General features: G+C 41.0%; 1 protein-coding gene across 3 annotated transcripts in view; it reads right to left on the bottom strand.

Moving 5' to 3' along the window:
- LRBA (LPS responsive beige-like anchor protein) overlaps positions 1-13,988 on the bottom strand; it is a 367,500-nt gene extending 353,512 nt beyond the window's left edge. For all 3 annotated transcript variants that reach the window (XM_081875163.1, XM_081875165.1, XM_081875164.1), the window contains exons 1-2: positions 13,661-13,988; positions 12,834-13,220 (exon numbers count right to left, since the gene is read on the bottom strand). In XM_081875163.1, the coding sequence (XP_081731289.1) occupies positions 12,834-13,070 (237 nt within the window). In that variant the 5' untranslated portion in view covers positions 13,071-13,220; positions 13,661-13,988. The remainder of the gene's footprint in view (positions 1-12,833; positions 13,221-13,660) is intronic.
- Positions 13,989-17,226: the final 3,238 nt, after the last annotated feature.

The raw sequence follows: 17,226 nt of genomic DNA, 5'->3' as shown, positions 1-17,226 counted from the left end.
TTAAATACAGTGGTACCTCGGGTTACATACGCTTCAGGTTACATACACTTCAGGTTACAGACTCCGCTAACTAACCCAGAAATAGTGCTTCAGGTTAAGAACTTTGCTTCAGGATGAGAACAGAAATCATGCTCCAGCGGCGTGGCGGCAGCAGGAGGCCCCATTAGCTAAAGTGGTGCTTCAGGTTAAGAACAGTTTCAGGTTAAGTACAGACCACCGGAACGAATTAAGTACTTAACGCGAGGTACCACTGTACTCTACTCTGACAGAAACCTCCCCAAACCCAATACATGATCTTACCATGCCTTGAGGTGCAATTTATGCAAGACAAACCTAGAACTCATATCATTTTTCTGTTCTCCTGGCTCACAATGTCATTAAAAAATGTTCTGTACCCTACTGATAATGGTAGCAATTAATAGTCATTTGCAGTGTATTTACTTAATAATCAGTGGTCATCTATTGATAATTTAAATATTTTCAAAACATTCAAAAAAGTGACCTAGAGATTTATTTAATTTTTTTACCATGGTAGCACTTACATATTTCAAGGGTATTACTCAAATTATTTCATAAGAAGGAATATACAGATAGAAGTCATCCACTGAAACTAAAAAGGAAACCAGTCTGGGTAGAGGAGCTCCTTGCATGCTATCAAATTTCCACACCCAGAACAAATTGCTGAAAGCTGGTGATATGTCAGTGCTTTAAGTATTTATGGATGCAGCAGACACAAAATCAGGAAACATGTCTTATCCATATTGGTGACAGTTAGCAGGAATGTATTTTAGAACCGGAGTGTATCTTCTATGGATAATACACCAGACTATTTATTCCTTGGAGAAAAGTCCAGAACAAAATTTAAACTACAGTATATGCATAAGGACAAATTTGCAAAGTTTTGTTTCAGTAACACTTCATATTCTTAATGGACTTTTAAAAATATATTAGTATATACTAATATAGTATATTAGTATATTAAATATATTAGTATAATCAACAGCATGATGTAGAAGCATTTATGGAGAGGGCTTGTCATGAATCTGACCTATTGGTATTCAAAAGGCATGGTGTTCAAAAGGCATTTGCAGGTGTTGGTTGTGAAACTAAAGCAAAAAATAGGCAGCAGGATGCCAAGCAAGTTTGGTTCTCCCGTATAGCAGCAGCACAGACTAGTCCACAGGCCAAATTTGACCTTCCAGGTGTCTACATGTGGCCTGCCAGGCCATTTGCCCCAAAGCACAGCCACCTACCTCATACTTGGCATTGTATGTAATGCCATGTGTGGGGCAGATAGAAACTTCAGGTGGAAGTTGACAGAGTACACACTAACATTCAACCTGAGCTGCTTCAACTGGAAATCAGAGGTAACACCTTGGTGCAGCCCCACAAATCTAGACTGACTGGTGTTTGGCGTATGCTGTCTGTTAAACCAGTTCACTAAAGACAGAGAAAAACTTAGCTTATACTATTAAACAACTGATACTGTTATAGTTAAACAAATACAGCTTTTATGCTCCTATAGAATCATCCCAGCGAAATAGGTGTCTTTCCCTAAAATACAGGTGTTTGTTTAGGATGTACATGACTCAAATACACCAGAAATATATCCATCAGAAAATGGAAAGTAATTCCTAATTGCTACAGTTTAGCCTAGCCTTTCCCAACCTGGTGCTCTCCACATATTTTAACTCCACCTGCCATCATCCCTGATCATGGCCATATTTGCAGGAGCTGATGGGAGTTGTAGTCCAAAACATCTAGAGAGCACTAGGTTGGATAATGCAGATAGCATTACAATGCAATCTTATACAAGTCAACTCAGCATAGGTCTTACTACCAGATAAGCAGTTACAGGATTGCAGCCCTAGTGTACTTTGTATGGAGTCACTCAGATACTAGCAGCACAACCCTATACATATTTATGCAGAAGTAACTCACCCTTTGCTCAATATGATCTGCAGTAAATAAACTAGGATTGCAGTCTAAAAACAATAAGGTTGTATCCAACATGGCCACTGCACAAGAGCAACAGATTCTCTGAAGCAGTTGTTGGCGTGTGCACACAGCAGGAAGGAGAGGCAGGATAAGTCCCACTGTTGAAGCAGAATTCCACTAACACAGTACTGGATGCAACCCATGGTTGCTGGAAAAAGGATTAGTTATAAGGTCTATTGAGAGTCTAATTAATACTTTTTTAATCAATGTTTCATGACAATAAGTGCTCAAGGCTAGTTTAATTTCTGAAATAACTATACCACGTTTTCAGCATGGACAAGTATTTGGGTCTCATTTATATGTTTTACTCAAGAGACTACTGTACTGTAATTATTTAGGACATTAGAGTAAAAGGCTAATAATAAAAGCAATTATCTATGCTTCATCCGTGTACTCCAGAAAGAAAAAGAAAGAAAAAAAAAGAAAGAAAAAGCAAGAAAAAGTGAAAGAGTGAACTGCTATTTTTACAAACTGTAGAAAACCAATAATTAAATCATCCTTGTCATTACCATGGCTTTAAAGGTTTCAAGAAATTGTGCAAATGGATAGATCTGAGCATAGCCTAGGCAATGTTTACCATTGGGGTAGGAAAAAGGAAACTAATAAAAAAGAGGTGCTTCTCTCAGAAGGACAAAATCAGAAAAGAGAAAATGAACAGCTCAGGTTCCTACTTAAAAATATATGCCATCACTTAATGACAGCATTATTATTTTTGTATGTTTACTGTGAAGATCTAACTTAGTATCATACATTTGTTGCATATGGCACTACAGATGGTAACAAGTAGCTTGAGGAAGTAAGTTTCTAAAAGACTGCAAACATGAAGGCAATCAGGGGATAAAAACTATTTTGTTTCCTTCCAGTCTCATCACCCTCTAGATTTAGAACAAGGTGTAATTCACAATTTTAATAGTTCCATTTAAAGAATCCAGGGGCATGAAAAAAGGCAAATTCATCTCAGGCATCTGAATTTTAAAGGGACGTCATTAAACAAAAGTAACAAAAATGGGGATATATGACAATATAAGCAAGAATTTAATCCACAGCAGGTTCAAGGAATACAAATTCTTATTATATCTAGTAATATGCTTTGTTTTTTACATCTCAACTTTAAAAAGTATACTGAAGTTTTCACAAAAGTATTCAGAGTATCAACTTATTTTGCCCCAAACTGGAAATTCACAAGATAAAAAGCATCACTAAAGCTATGTAAGATTTCAGGACTATCTTAATACAGTAGACTGTAATCAGTAGTCTTTTATGCCGCATTGCACAAAAGTTTTAAGCTTCAACCATGAAGGCAGACAATTCAACTACAAATTCACTTGTAGCCAAAGTTCCCTTTGATAGGGTTTACAATGCAAAACTATACCCAATATATTTTACTTGTACGATGGTTTCAAGCCAAAATGTATTAAACATTGGCGTTCAAGGCTGTCTTAACGAAGTTTGCCGCAAGGGTAAGACAAAATAACTCTAAAAACTTTCCTCAGTACATGTAAAAATATTTTGTACTTCACTGACAAGTATTTTTTGTCTGCCTTTCCATCCTTTATTAACCTGGCTATATCTGTTGTTGTTTTTTAACTTTGTTATTTGCATATAACCATCAGTACAATGAGTCATATAACCTTATTACAGTATATTCAGAAGGTTTTTAGATAGCATCACATCCATTACTTTCATAGCACAGAAGAAACAAATGTGGTCTGAAAAGCTGTCCTGATCTATTTGCTACTTCTGACTTACTTCTCGAAACACAGTAGAAGAACTCTTGAACTAAGGGATGCATAACTTGCCTGTGCTGGTTAATTGCAATTTTATTATCATATTAATTAGTCTATTGCTAAAAGTTCTATATTTCCAGAAGTTTTTAATGCCAAGAGCATGCAAAGCACCATATAGCAACGAAAAAGAGTTCCTGCTCTCCTCAAAAAAGGACAATCTACATTAGACAAGTGGAACATGCAACAAATGTTGCACTGTATTTCCCCCACCCTCTTTCCTGGGTTCCTGCCAGCCCTTCTGTAACAGAGAATGCCATTATTCTCCCCGCATTTCCTGTTTTTCTTTTCTCAACACTCCATGAGTAGTAAGCATACTGAATCCTTACTGAGTTGTTTGAGTGCGGTTGTCCCCCTGAAAGTTGTTTTCTATTATTTTTTAAAATGTATTTTTGTACCTCTGCTAAAATCTTGGATTATCCAGCATATGTTGAGACCATTTTCTTTCACTGGTTCCAATAATCCCATGGGCAATTAATCACCTGAGCTTGCCATTAAAATTGGCAAGACTGGATAACCCAGGAAATGGCAACACATTCCAGGATGAGATCCAATAAATTAAGGAAAGCTCTACACTCTCTCTGTGTGTGTGTTGTATTTATATTTCTTATTATTTATCAAATTTATATAATGGATTTTTGAGAAGAAACTCAACGAAGAATAGGAAAATGGCCTGAAAAGAAAAAGCAATGGGCTTTAAATTGGTGGAGAGGAATGCGACAGAAGGTACAAAGATGGGAATCACAAAAGCAGACAAACGGGATGAGACTGTATGGAATGTAAGACATATAAAGTGGAGAAGGAGATATAAAAAAGTATCACTTGTTAGGAAGTGTTACAACTAAACCAGTTTATTCATAAAGCCTTTTTTTTTTTTTCAACAAAATGGGCTTAAGCAGTTAAGCTTGATATGATTTCCCATATAGCTTCCTGAAGACTTGCCCTGCAGAGTGAAGCGATTACGTTGCTCAAAACTAACACTGCTTGCCAAAAAGGATTCAAATGGGGGGGGGGGAGTTCACTGAAACCTTTAGATGATTTGAAGATTAATCTTTATTAAGTGGTGTTCCTCATTTACCACTGCAATAATGTGTGTCCACAGCTGTAAGTCACCACAAAGCCAGGCCCTTTACTAAGCCCACTGTAATTTCTTCTAGAAACAAAACCTACCTCAAATCTTTATCATGGGCACAATACATAGACTGAAGTGACAGAACTAGGATAACCAGAGCTAGAGGTGCATTCACCAATGACCTAGAAGAGATTATGTAATGACAGTTATGCACACTTCCATTGAATACGAAGTGATTGCCAAATACTACAGTAGTTGGATCTCCTCACTTAGCACCAACATTAGAAAGTCTTGTTAACACAATGAAAAGAATGACTTACATAAGTTTCATGGAAAAGGTACAATAGCATCCTAAAGAATGTATGGATTTACTTTAAAAGTTGGGATAGCAAAAAAAAAAACCACAACATTTTGAGAGGTGAAACACCGTTCCATAGCAGCCTTGCACACTCCATTGCTGAAGTACAACTTCTCACTTTTTAAAAAGTAAAGTTGTAGTTATGCAGAAACAGTGTTAATACAAGTAGACGGATTTATGCTGCAGCTATTAGACTGCACATTTCAAGCATTCCCCCTTATGTGATTTACACTTGCATGGAAGACATAATATGGCCACGCCAGGTGACACAGCCATTGCATCTTCTGCCAACCCTTCCCCTTTCTCATCTAGGTGTTTGGGGCATACCAGCAGAGCAAAAGGCTGCTGAACAAACATAGGCTCTCTCCGTGTTCTAGAGCCCTGCATTTGTCAAGCTTTACCTTGATAGATATGCCCTCAAGACATGGATGGTGAGGGGTGTAAGTGAGCAGGAGACATAAAAGCCGAAGTTAAGTCCCACTCCACTTTCCCCCTCAGACCTGTGGAGTAAACCAGAAAGGAGCTCATGTTCATATGCATATCTGCATGGATGTAAGGCCCATCTAGTTCAATGAGGACTTATTTCCAAGTAAATGTGCACAGACTTGCAGCTTCAATTAGAAATATACCTGATATAGCATTTTAGACCTTATATTAACTAACGGTCAAATTATTTATAGAAAATGGTTAAGACAGAATTAGAAAACTGCACATAATATTTAAAGATACATAAAAATGCTTTTTTCCTCATTTTGAAAAGGCTAGTGTAAAACATTTTCAAGGAAAAACAATGCACAGAACACGCAAAGAATACGCTCCAGATCAAATTTTAGAGGCGAAGCACAATTACTGGGTTAATTATTTAACAGACTTCTAGTAAGGAATGCGCCTTACTTCACAATAAGTCACTATTCAGACCAACTTCTAGAAAGGTCCAGCAATTTTCTTTTGTTAAAACTTCACCTCTCTACTCTTCTACCAAGTCTTAGTATCACATTTGCAGAGGAGAATGCCCCTGTGCTTCTCTCACATACTATTGATGGTACTTACTCTAACAGTGACCAAGGTTAGAGAGAAGCCTTCAGTAATGAGCTAAAGCATATAGAATATGACATGTTCATGCGTATAACTTCTGAAAATTGAACTATTGCTATTATTCCCCTATATATCATCTGGTTTGATGACAGATATGTATTTATATGGTACAGTATTTTGGAATTTATTATTATTATTATTGAATAGCATTACATTGTATTTTCAGTGTAACCCTCCATGGCACCATATGATGAAGGGTGAGTAACAAAAGAGTTGTTCTAACAAAAGCTGAAAGCTTGGGCCATCTATACCAACCCACATCATGATCAGAGCAGCCTGATTGGGAATTACAGCCTTAGACAAGTCCTCCAACATTTACAGTTTCTCTGGGCATGAGTTCCCTCCTCCCCCCACACCTTCCCTACCTATACTCATTTGTCTTAGTGATATTCATAGAGCTTCAGTATGCTGATGACAACGTAGTGTGTACACACTCAGAGGATGACCTCCAAACCATCCTAAATATCTTCGCAGAAGATTTTGGAAAGCTTGGCCTATCGCTCAATATCCAAAAAACCAAAGTGCTGCACCAACAAGCAAAAAACAACCCCTCTGCAGCACCACAAATCCAACCATAGTATAACGTTGGAAAATGTCGACCAATTTTCCTACCTGAGCAGTTATCTTTCTACAAGGACCGACACTGATGCCAAAATCCAGCATCACCTGAACTCCACGAGCACAGCTTTCTCCCAATTGAAGCTCAGAGTAGTGAAACCAAAATGCTTGTTTACAAAGCTATTGCACTACCAACTTTACTGTATGCTTGTGAAACGTGGAACACTTATAAATGCCATCTCCAACTCCTCAAAAGATTCCATCAATGTTGCCCCTGAAATTGTTTACACATCACTTGGGAAGACAGGCAACTAAGGTCAGTGTACTGGAAGAAGCAAAGATCACCAATGTAGAAGCAATGATTCTTCAACATCAACTTTGTTGGACTGGTCGTGTTGTTCAGATGCCAGATTATAGTCTTCTAAAGCAACTACTCTATTCCCAACTTGAAAATGGAAAGCGAAATACTGGGGGAATAACAAAAGAAGTTTAAAGATGTTCTCAAGGCAAATCTTTAAAAATGTAGTATAAGCACTGATAAATGGGAAACACTGGCCTGTGAGTGCTCCAGTTGGAGAACAGCCTTTACCAAAGGTTTTGTGGACTTTAGAAGCACAAACTCAGAGCGGAAAGGAGAAACGAGCTAAGAGGAAGGCACATTTGGCAAACCCTCACCGTGATCAACTCCCAAGCAGAAACCTATGTCCCCTCTGTGGAAGGATATATGGATCCAGAAATGGCCTCCATAGTCACTTTAGAACTCACTGTTAAGACCGTATTCATGGAAGACAATCTTACTCATCTATAAGTGATCACCAAAGAAAGAAGAAATAAAGTTCAGTAATGATGGAAAGGTGCAAAAGGTTGCTTTCAAAGAGATGGTGATGGAAGGAAGGAAGGAAGGAAGGAAGGAAGGAAGGAAGGAAGGAAGGGCTATGTTTAAGGGTCCTGCCCCCAATCAGCTTGTAGGACACTGAACTAATTTAAGGTTCTCATTTAGGATTAGCCAATCTTAACATGTCTCAGAGAATGATAGCACTCGTCTGAAGCTACACTTTTCTTAATGGGATAAGAATACTTTCTTCTAACCACAATTCTTATAAGAGCAAAGAGCCTTGAGTCACATAGTTTATCACTTCAAAGAAATGGATGGGTCATTAAGATAAGAAAAAGGGCAAAATGTCTTGGCAAAAGACCAGTCTTTTACATTTGACATGACCTTTGGGAAAGGGATTTTGGAATGAAAGAATTTTTAAAAATTACTTTGAAGTACATGTGTTCTCAAAAAAAGTGTTATCTATAGAACTCTCTCAGTTCACCTTAAAGACTTGAGTACAAGTCTAATCCTTTATAGCAGTCTTTTATTGAGGACTTTTAAAAATAAAAAGGGTTTCTGATATAAAAAATTTTTATAACTGACATTTTCAAGGGAAAGATTAGTTAAAGAGGTTGAATCCAAATACAGGCTGAACTGCCTTATTTGCAGTACAGTCGTACCTCGGGTTACATACACTTCAGGTTACAGACTCCGCTAACCCAGAAATAGTGCTTCAGGATAAGAACAGAAATCGTGCTGTGGCGGCAGCAGGAGGCCCCTTTAGCTAAAGTGGTGCTTCAGGTTAAGAACAGTTTCAGGTTAAGAGCTGACCTCCGGAACGAATTAAGTACTTAACCCAAGGTACCACTGTACAACCTTGTATAATATGAATGCTTCCAAGTAGTTGTGATGCTAATTCTGGAGAGCCTTCCATCAGAAACTCTTACCCTAGGTGCAATGTGTTGCATTATTGCAACCTGCAATGCAACTGAAGCTACGGTTAATACACTGCTGGCATAACCAGGGAACTAGCCAGCCTACTTAAGTCATGCTCTGGCAAGCAGCTTATACAACTTGGCAGAGAGGTGCGAATAAAAAATTTCAATCCCTGCTCAAAAGCTTCCCATCTACATTTAGGCAATGGTGAAGTTGTGCAAGAGGCTAAACGCAGAACAATGTCTGCCATTGAATAGCAGTACGTTGCACTTCAGCTGGTGCTGGCTCTTTTCTAGCAAGCACACCTGTACATAATTGAGACATGAAGATAACAGGCTTGCAGATCTTCCATTATACTAGTGTAGCCAAACACAGCCACATCTGAGATATGTCAAGCTTGCTATTCTTTCCTGTCCAAATCTGTGTGGCTCCCCATCCCTCCCATGCTCACTTTGAACTTGATGAGGCAGCAAACATACCTTTACTTAGGAACTTGCCATTATTAAGGTTTGCATCACATATTATTTTCAGAAGATCCGAAGTTCACTTTATAAGTGAAAGTCATCTAATTTCACAACCCAAATGCCACTTCAAAAAAAAAAAAAACTGGCGTAATTAACCTGCTTTTGGAGAATAAGTATGGCATGAAATCAAAATACTTTAAATAGGCACTAGCTATAAAAAGGCAGTGAGAGTACTCATAGGACTATCTATTAAGATTCATGAAAATAAAAATGTAACTTTTGGAATCAGTCTTGTAACATATTTTGTTTATGGTGATATCTGGTCATTCCTGCCCTATGATTACTTACAATGTGACACACGCAACACCAGAGCTATATCCAGGAACTACCCAAATACACAAACACAAAATTAAGTTATGCCAAGTGCAAAGAGAAGTTGCTACTAGGCAAAACAGGTGTAGGAGGAAGGACTGCAACAAGTCTTGGGGGGGGGGCACCATGAATTTGTGCCTAACTCATCTGTAGGCACCAAGGGTCAGGAGCACTGAGTATCTCCCAGTGTAACACTTTCCTGAATTACAACACTTCACTTTTCCTCAAAAAAAGTGAGACACTCTACTGGAATAGAGGCTCAACTATACCTTTCTCCTGTTTACTTTATCCCCACAAAACAATCATATTTGAATAGTAACTTTTTAGTGCCCAGCTCATTATAACATAGTGGCTAAAAGTCCAAGCCTGCAGTCTTAACCTTGTCCACTAAGAAGGAAAACATATTGAATCAGCAGAGCTTAGTCCCAGGTACATGAAGTTAGGATTGAAACCTAGGAGAAAGCCCCTTTTGACGCAGTAAGACTTACTTCTTACTACACATTCGGGATCTTTTTTCTTGCTTTGCCGTTTTACAGTGCTATGGCTAAAGTAGGGTGTCAAAGCCATAGGATACCAGTTCAACACTACATGTGTTCAACCCATTTTTACTGTTCCCAGCAAGCATGCAAAGTCTGCTTGCTCAAACTAAAGCAGAGCTGACATTTCTTAGAAAACTTTTTCCAAAAGAAAGAGGGAGGTTTTTTCCCCTCACCTCCCCTAGAAAAAGAACACTTCCCAGACCTTTTCTCCAAATACAGTGGTACCTCTGGTTACGAACGCTTCTGGTTATGAACGCTTCAGGTTACAAGCTCCAGTAACCCAGAAGTAGCTGCTCCTGGTTGTGAACTTTGCCCCAGGATGCAAACGGAAATCGCACGCCAGAGGCACAGGCATAGCGGGAGGCCCCATTAGTGAAAGCGCGCCTCAGGATACGAACGGACCTCTGAACGAATTAAGTTCATAACCAGAGGTACCACTGTATTATTCAATTTTTTAACGGTGGCTGCCACCCCTTCCTCACCCCACACACCCTGTTCCAGAATGATGCTGGGTCAGGGGCATTGTATAGGATGCAAAATGGTTGCAAGGCTGACAATGCGGTTTTCGAAGGGGGGGGGGAAGCTTGGGAGGGTAGAGAAAGAAGCTGTGCTACAGCCACTACTAACAGGGAGTCCAACCCTCATGAAAATGTTGAAAATATTCTTTTTTAAAAAGTAATGAGATGGTCCACCCAGTTTTCTACCCACAAATAGGGTGGAGAACTTTAAGAGAGTAGCAAACAAGACATACATTGCCACTGCTATCCACATCCAAACCACAGATGAGTGACAGAGGACATGCTTTGCATACAGAAGGCCAAGTTTCAACCCCTGGCCTTTTCCATTACAATGTTCTGAAGTAGCAGGGATGCGGGGGGGGGGGGGGCGACACACTCTGTCTGACACCTTGGAGAACAACTTTCAGTCAGAGTTGACAGCACTGGTTAAATCAACAGTCCAACTTAGTGCAGCCTGGTATATTCATGAGTTATCTACACACACACATCCTGCAGAAATTTCTAATAAAGTTGTGGGTGTATTTAATGAAACTCAGTTCTAAAGGAAACTGTTCTTCCTATCTTTCTACTCAGGTTCCAGGCAGATGGAAAATTTGCAGAATATCCTGTTATTTAGGTCACACACTGAATTTCTTGAAGACAGCTTTCTATTTCCTATAAAAACTGCATTATTATTTCAGTGCAAAACATGGGAGCTATTTCTTCTGCAGCTTCCACAATGGATAACATTTCAGCATTTATCTACAGAAGTCAGATTTTAAAAGAAAGAGATTTTATAGTTATTTAACTACACATAGGAGAACGATGAGTGGGCAGGAAACTTCAGAGCAGTACTTCACTTCTGTAGTATGCCTGATCACACACGCTAGCAATACTTTGTACAGATGCTGCAATGCTTCAGAGACTTAAATAGATTTCTGTATTATAAAACAGTTGGTTGTCTGTAGCTTCTTGATCAGTTTAATGTGGAACAACTGCTTTGTTTTTTCTTCTGTGCCAGGGAAACACGTAAAAGTTTTGTTTTGCTTTTTAAGCTACAGGCAGCTGTAAAAAGTTACAAGAGGCCTAGTGCACATATGTTTTTGCACTATTTAGTCAGAATAATTGCTTTCTATTTATTCTACATAGCAGGTCTAGACCTCAGTTTTCCTAGGCAGAGCGTTTTCGTTCCACCCTAGTTATACATTACCAATATTTAAGTCAAATAAAAGTCTGCAGTCTTACCCAACCAAGTTGTATGGACATTGTGAATGCATTGCCTACATTTAACTTCTAAAGGGATATCAGTTCTATTTGCACCAACCAACAACCCTCAGCAGGGCCACAAATGATTTGCAAAAGAACTTAAATTCTTGCAGGATCAAGAATTCGGCCTCCAGATACTTACACACATGTGGAACACTATACACTGTGCCTTTGAGCTTTCCATTCCACTTTTTAAAGCCAGATTACATTTAAGCAGTGTTGGGGTACAGCCTTCTCAACTCAACCATTCTTACCTATGGTTGAGACAGCAATATAACTTATCCTCATCTAATGATTATGTAAATGTACATTGAACAGGCACCACCATTCAGAATATCGCATAATTACTATCTGTTGCCATTACAATTGTGATATTCAAATATAATCTCACCGTTAAACAAATCCTTCTGTTTTGGTGTAGCATTTGTCATTCTCCAAAGGAAATTCTTATTACTAGGAAAAGTTGAGTGCTACCAAGATAAGTAACACTGGTGCACAATGTTTCCAGTTCTACCCAAATTGGTAGAAATATCTACAAAGAGTTATATTGCTATGGTTACTGAAAATGGGCTTAAAATGTTCACATGGGAAAAAAGAGGCATACCTCTGCAAAATCAAAGCCTTACATCAGAGCCCTAAAATTTGCAGCACCAGCAATTGTGTGTTAACAATGGTATATTCCAACTGTGAATTAGCCTAAAATCCCAAAATACATTTAAGCATTGCAAACAGATATAACAGCACAACTATTTAGAACCTAAGTGCTTTCAAATGACTACTATGAAGGTGTAAATAGCAGGAAAGTTCCTTGATAGAAGCTATACCTCGGGAAAGCAAGGAAACAGAACTGTGAGTGGAAAAAGTATTGCAGCCTCACGGTTACTAAGTAAGGCCTAAGTAAGGATCCCTTCCGGGAGAATAGCTTACCAGATGCACCACCCTGTGACAAATAGGTAGGCGGGCAGCCTTAACTGTAAGGATGAAGTAATATGAATGTGGGTAGAATGTATTGCTTTCCTTATGTTTCACCACATACCATCCTTCTCCTTTAAAGAGTTAGAAAGGTGATTGCCTTACCAGATTAAACACAGTTTCCACAATATCCCTGTTGGATACTTCTCTGACTTCCACCAGTCCTGTCAGAACAGCAAATTTCATCCTGATACCACGAATAGGGATTCCTGGATTCAAAGGCTGCAGCTTGCTCTCCATTTCGGCCGTGTTTCCTTCTTTTCCTCCTCCGGTACCACCTCCCCCTCCTCCATCGTCACCTGTTGGCCGAGGGGAAGCAACCTGTTTGTCTTCACTCGCCATAGCTTAGTTCACTTCCAGGTTGCCAGCAGAAGCCAGCACCCCAGAAATAAAAAGAGTTCAATCCGTAGCCTCGGGTCCAGTTTCTGAGCGCTGAGATAATCTTGTTTTCCTTCCCTCGGCACAAGGACAGCGGCCTCTTTAATCTGAAAACTAAAGAAAAAAATACAATTACAGTAAAAAATTAGTAGCAGGCGCAGCTTGTTGAAAACATGTGAAAAAGCCTGTCATGTAACTAATCAAGAAACGCTACCCCATTCTCTCTTTGCACTCACCCCCCCTCAACCCAGAAAATGAGGGCAGGTGCAACTGCATCAGGCAGGTGAGCCCCTTTCTTTGTCAGGCACTAAACTTGCCTGCAAGGAAGAAAGCGCGGGACTCCCGAAGGCGTTTACTTCTGTATTATTATTATTATTATTATTATTATTATTATTAGAGACGCGCCTCTCCCCTGCCCCGCTCTGTTTCTGCAGTGCTTCCCTCCGCCGTCCTTGTGCTCCAGTAGCTGAGGTAACTGCAAGCTCCGTTCCTCCCTTCCCGCACAGTCACAGGTGCAAGGACAAAGTAGGGCCGGCAAAGAAGTTCCCACTCACCCAGCCCTGCTGCTGCTCCTCGCCTCTGCCGCGGACGGGGCCGGCGGGGAGGGACGAGGCTCTGCCGACCCCGGGCAGGAGGTGTCTCCGGCGCTTCCCCACCAACAGCCTGGCTTCTACCTGCCCGGGGTAGAGAAGAGGGATGGGCAAAGAACTTCGACCTCAGGCAAGCGGCTGGAAGTTTCCTGTGCAGCTCCTTCACTCCGCCGACGCCGCGAGGAGCTCCTCCATCGCTTCCTGCCTGCCTTAGCAGTTGCTGCGGCGGCGGCTGCTGCTGCTGCTGCTGCTGCTCTCTGCCGCCATGACAGCGCTGAGCCGAGCCCCGGGAGTGTTGCCGGGCGAGCGGCAAGTGCGCCTGCGCGGCGGCCAAGAGCGGGCGGGGCAGGGAGGCGAGAGGGCAGCGGGCTTGGTGGAGGGGGGGGAGGAGGCGCCCGCGCAGGCTCAGGTGAGCACAGGTGTGTCCAGGTGAGGCGCAGGCGTAGCCCGAACGAAGGTTCCCGTCTGTTCTCCTCGAGGCAAGGGAAACGCTGCGCCGTTGCTGTGAAGGAGAGCTGCGTTATCTCCTCCCTTTTCTTCTTTTAGTTTCGGGCAAGGCACCTGAAGGGCAAGCGGCAGTTTCAGGAAACTGCAAACCTACCTTTTTAGATAAGTGCAGGAAACCTGAGGGGCAAGGAATTAGTAGCGTCATTTTATTTGTTGCGTCTTCACGCACTATGGACATCTGGTGACTTGAGGTGCTAGTCCTGTCGAATTCAGGACTGCTTCTGGGGAAACGTGGTCCCGTGTAGATTGAGATAGGGAGGCGGCGGGGGGAGCGGATGCCCTTTAGCACTGGTGTGGATAATATACGAAAATGAAACCTCTGCTGAACAGGGTACAACGTTCAACTGGGTTTCTTAATTGTTCTTGGCTGCTTTCTAGTTTGCAAAGCGTATACACAAAGTATCAAATGTGGTGACAGTAGTAATAATACAACAAAACAACACCACCACAAACTGGCTTATAAGTATGAACCAAATTTACTAGAACAATAGCTAGAATAGAGATAGACTTGTAACCATTCAAACAACAAACATACTAAGGTGCCAAGTGCAAGACAAAGCCTGGAAATACTGTAAACATGGAGTGGATAAATGTACAACTCTATCTGAACAAGTTACATTTGCAGTAAACATTATGCAGACTGGATAAATGAACCGTTCACCACAAGTGGGCAAAAGGAGTATACTTTCTTTATCCTGAGCAAACCATTTTGTATGATTGGCTTTTTGGACTGATGAAGCGTGTAGCGAAACCTGTACAGGTCTCCTTTTGCCCACTTGCATTATTTTCACCAGGGTGGTGGCTTTGATTTGCCTTCCCGTGATTGATCCATGCATACAGCTTTGTGTTTCCAACTCAGGACCCATTGAAGAACATCTCATCCAGCTCAATCTTTGAAAAACAGCTTTGAAAAACTTTTCCATATTCTCCAGTGTGCTACCCTTGACATTGTGGCGGCACGGGGTTGCCGTTCTGTGATTGGACTTACGCTACTTGTTGAACAGTTCATTTAACCAGTCTGTATAATGTATCTCCAGGCTTTGTCTTGCACATGGCACCTTAGTATGTTTGTTGTTTGAATGGTTACAAGTCTATCTCTATTCTATTATTCTAGTAAATTTGATTTTATACTTATAAGCCAGTTTGTGGTGGTGGTGTTTTGTTGCTTTCTAGTTTGCATCAAAATGAAGGCTTGTATATGATCATATCAATCCTGGTTATAGTTGTATAAAGTTGCATACCCGTCAAACAATAGTTTTGAAAAAAACTAAAAACACAACACTTTGACTCACTGTTCCTAGTTTTTATAAGACTATACACGTTCCAATGACGCTTGTATGCCAAAGAGCATGTTGCCATCAACACCTGACAGAACCATCAGTGGCCAGAAGGACCTGTTGGGGCAGCTCCTCCCCCACCTTACCTGAGGCTACTTAAGACCTGCTTGTCCTAAGGGAAGGCAAAACCTTTGAAGCCCAAGGTAGGGCCATCAGTTTCTACAGAACATTTTAGCTAATAATATTTTGTACCATTTGTATGAATGCTGCATTTTAAATTGTAAAACGCCTTGCATTTGCATTCATTTGTTAATATAATGCAATGAAAATATACAAAAATAGTTCACGTGGTTGGGTGGTTAGCTCTAAGAGGCCTCAAACTACTTGGAACTATTCAGTAACACAGTTCCACTATAAAATGAGTATGAGGCAAATCGAATATCAGTTTTGTAACTCTTCTTAAAATAAGTAATAAACTGATCAGCATATATTGTTCAGAGTGTACCACTTGTTTTGGACTTGGCTGGGTCCTTTGTCCTTCCAAAATCGCAAAATATACTGGTAAGTCTTCTACATGGAGAGGTCTGTGAAAGCTGTGTTTGCTGTAATGTATAAAGAGCACTGCAAGCTTGGTTTTTTGTTTTGTTTGCTTTTTGTATTATGAGTACAGGGGAATCCCTGCTTACATGGGGGTTCTGTTCTGGGTCACTGCCCAGAAATAAGTTCCAGCACGTTCCACTCCCATTCCACCTGTGGCCCACCCTGTTCCGCCCCTTTTTTGTGCCCAAACTGGCATGTGTGTCAATGGTTGCCTATCATGTGCAAGTGGGGAGGTGCCTGTACATAGGTCAGCCAAAGCAACACTTGTCCATCACACGTTCTCCTGCTGCTAGAATCAGACTTCCAAAATGCAGGAAGCGTAATTGGTCCTAATCGCCAGCCACAATCCCTTTATTTTCCTCTCACTGGTTTCTTGGTTGTCTAGAACAGGCTTCCTCAACCTCGGCCCTCCAGCCGTTTTTGGCCTACAACTCCCATGATCCCTAGCTAGCAGGACCAGTGGTCAGGGATGATGGGAACTGTAGTCTCAAAACATCTGGAGAGCCGAGGTTGAAGAAGCCTGGTCTAGACCGAATACAGCCAGCATGGTGCTGGACTGCAACTCACATCATCCCTGACCACTAAGCATGTTGGCTGGGACTCATGGAAGTTGGGAGTCCAACAACATCTGGAGGGCACCACGCTGGCTAGTTCCCATACATGTGCACTTGAAAGAATAAAAAGTTACAGCTATCAGAATCCACAAAATCAGTATGGGCAAGTCAGTTGGTAGAGCATGAAGAAGAAGAAGAAGAGTTTGGATTTGATATCCCGCCTTTCACTCCCCTTCAGGAGTCTCAAAGCGGCTAACAATCTCCTTTCCCTTCCTCCCCCACAACAAACACTCTGTGAGGTGAGTGGGGCTGAGAGACTTCAAAGAAGTGTGACTGGCCCAAGGTCACCCAGCAGCTGCATGTGGAGGAGCGGAGACGCGAACCCGGTTCCCCAGATTACGTGACTACCGCTCTTAACCACTACACCACACTGGCCGCTCTTAACCACTACACCACACTGGGCAAAACAGTTCCTGCATTGCAGGGGGTTGTATTATATGTTCTGTGAACCGCCCTGAGACCTCTAGGTATAGGGCAGTATATAAATTCAATACATAATAGTAATAATGACCCTTGTGGCCCCTTCCAACTT

The sequence above is a fragment of the Podarcis erhardii genome (assembly GCF_964252035.2).
Source record: "Podarcis erhardii genome assembly, chromosome: 9".
Classification (NCBI taxonomy): domain Eukaryota; kingdom Metazoa; phylum Chordata; class Lepidosauria; order Squamata; family Lacertidae; genus Podarcis; species Podarcis erhardii.
Note: the sequence above shows the minus strand (reverse complement) of the source record. Positions and strands in the feature narration are given on the sequence as shown.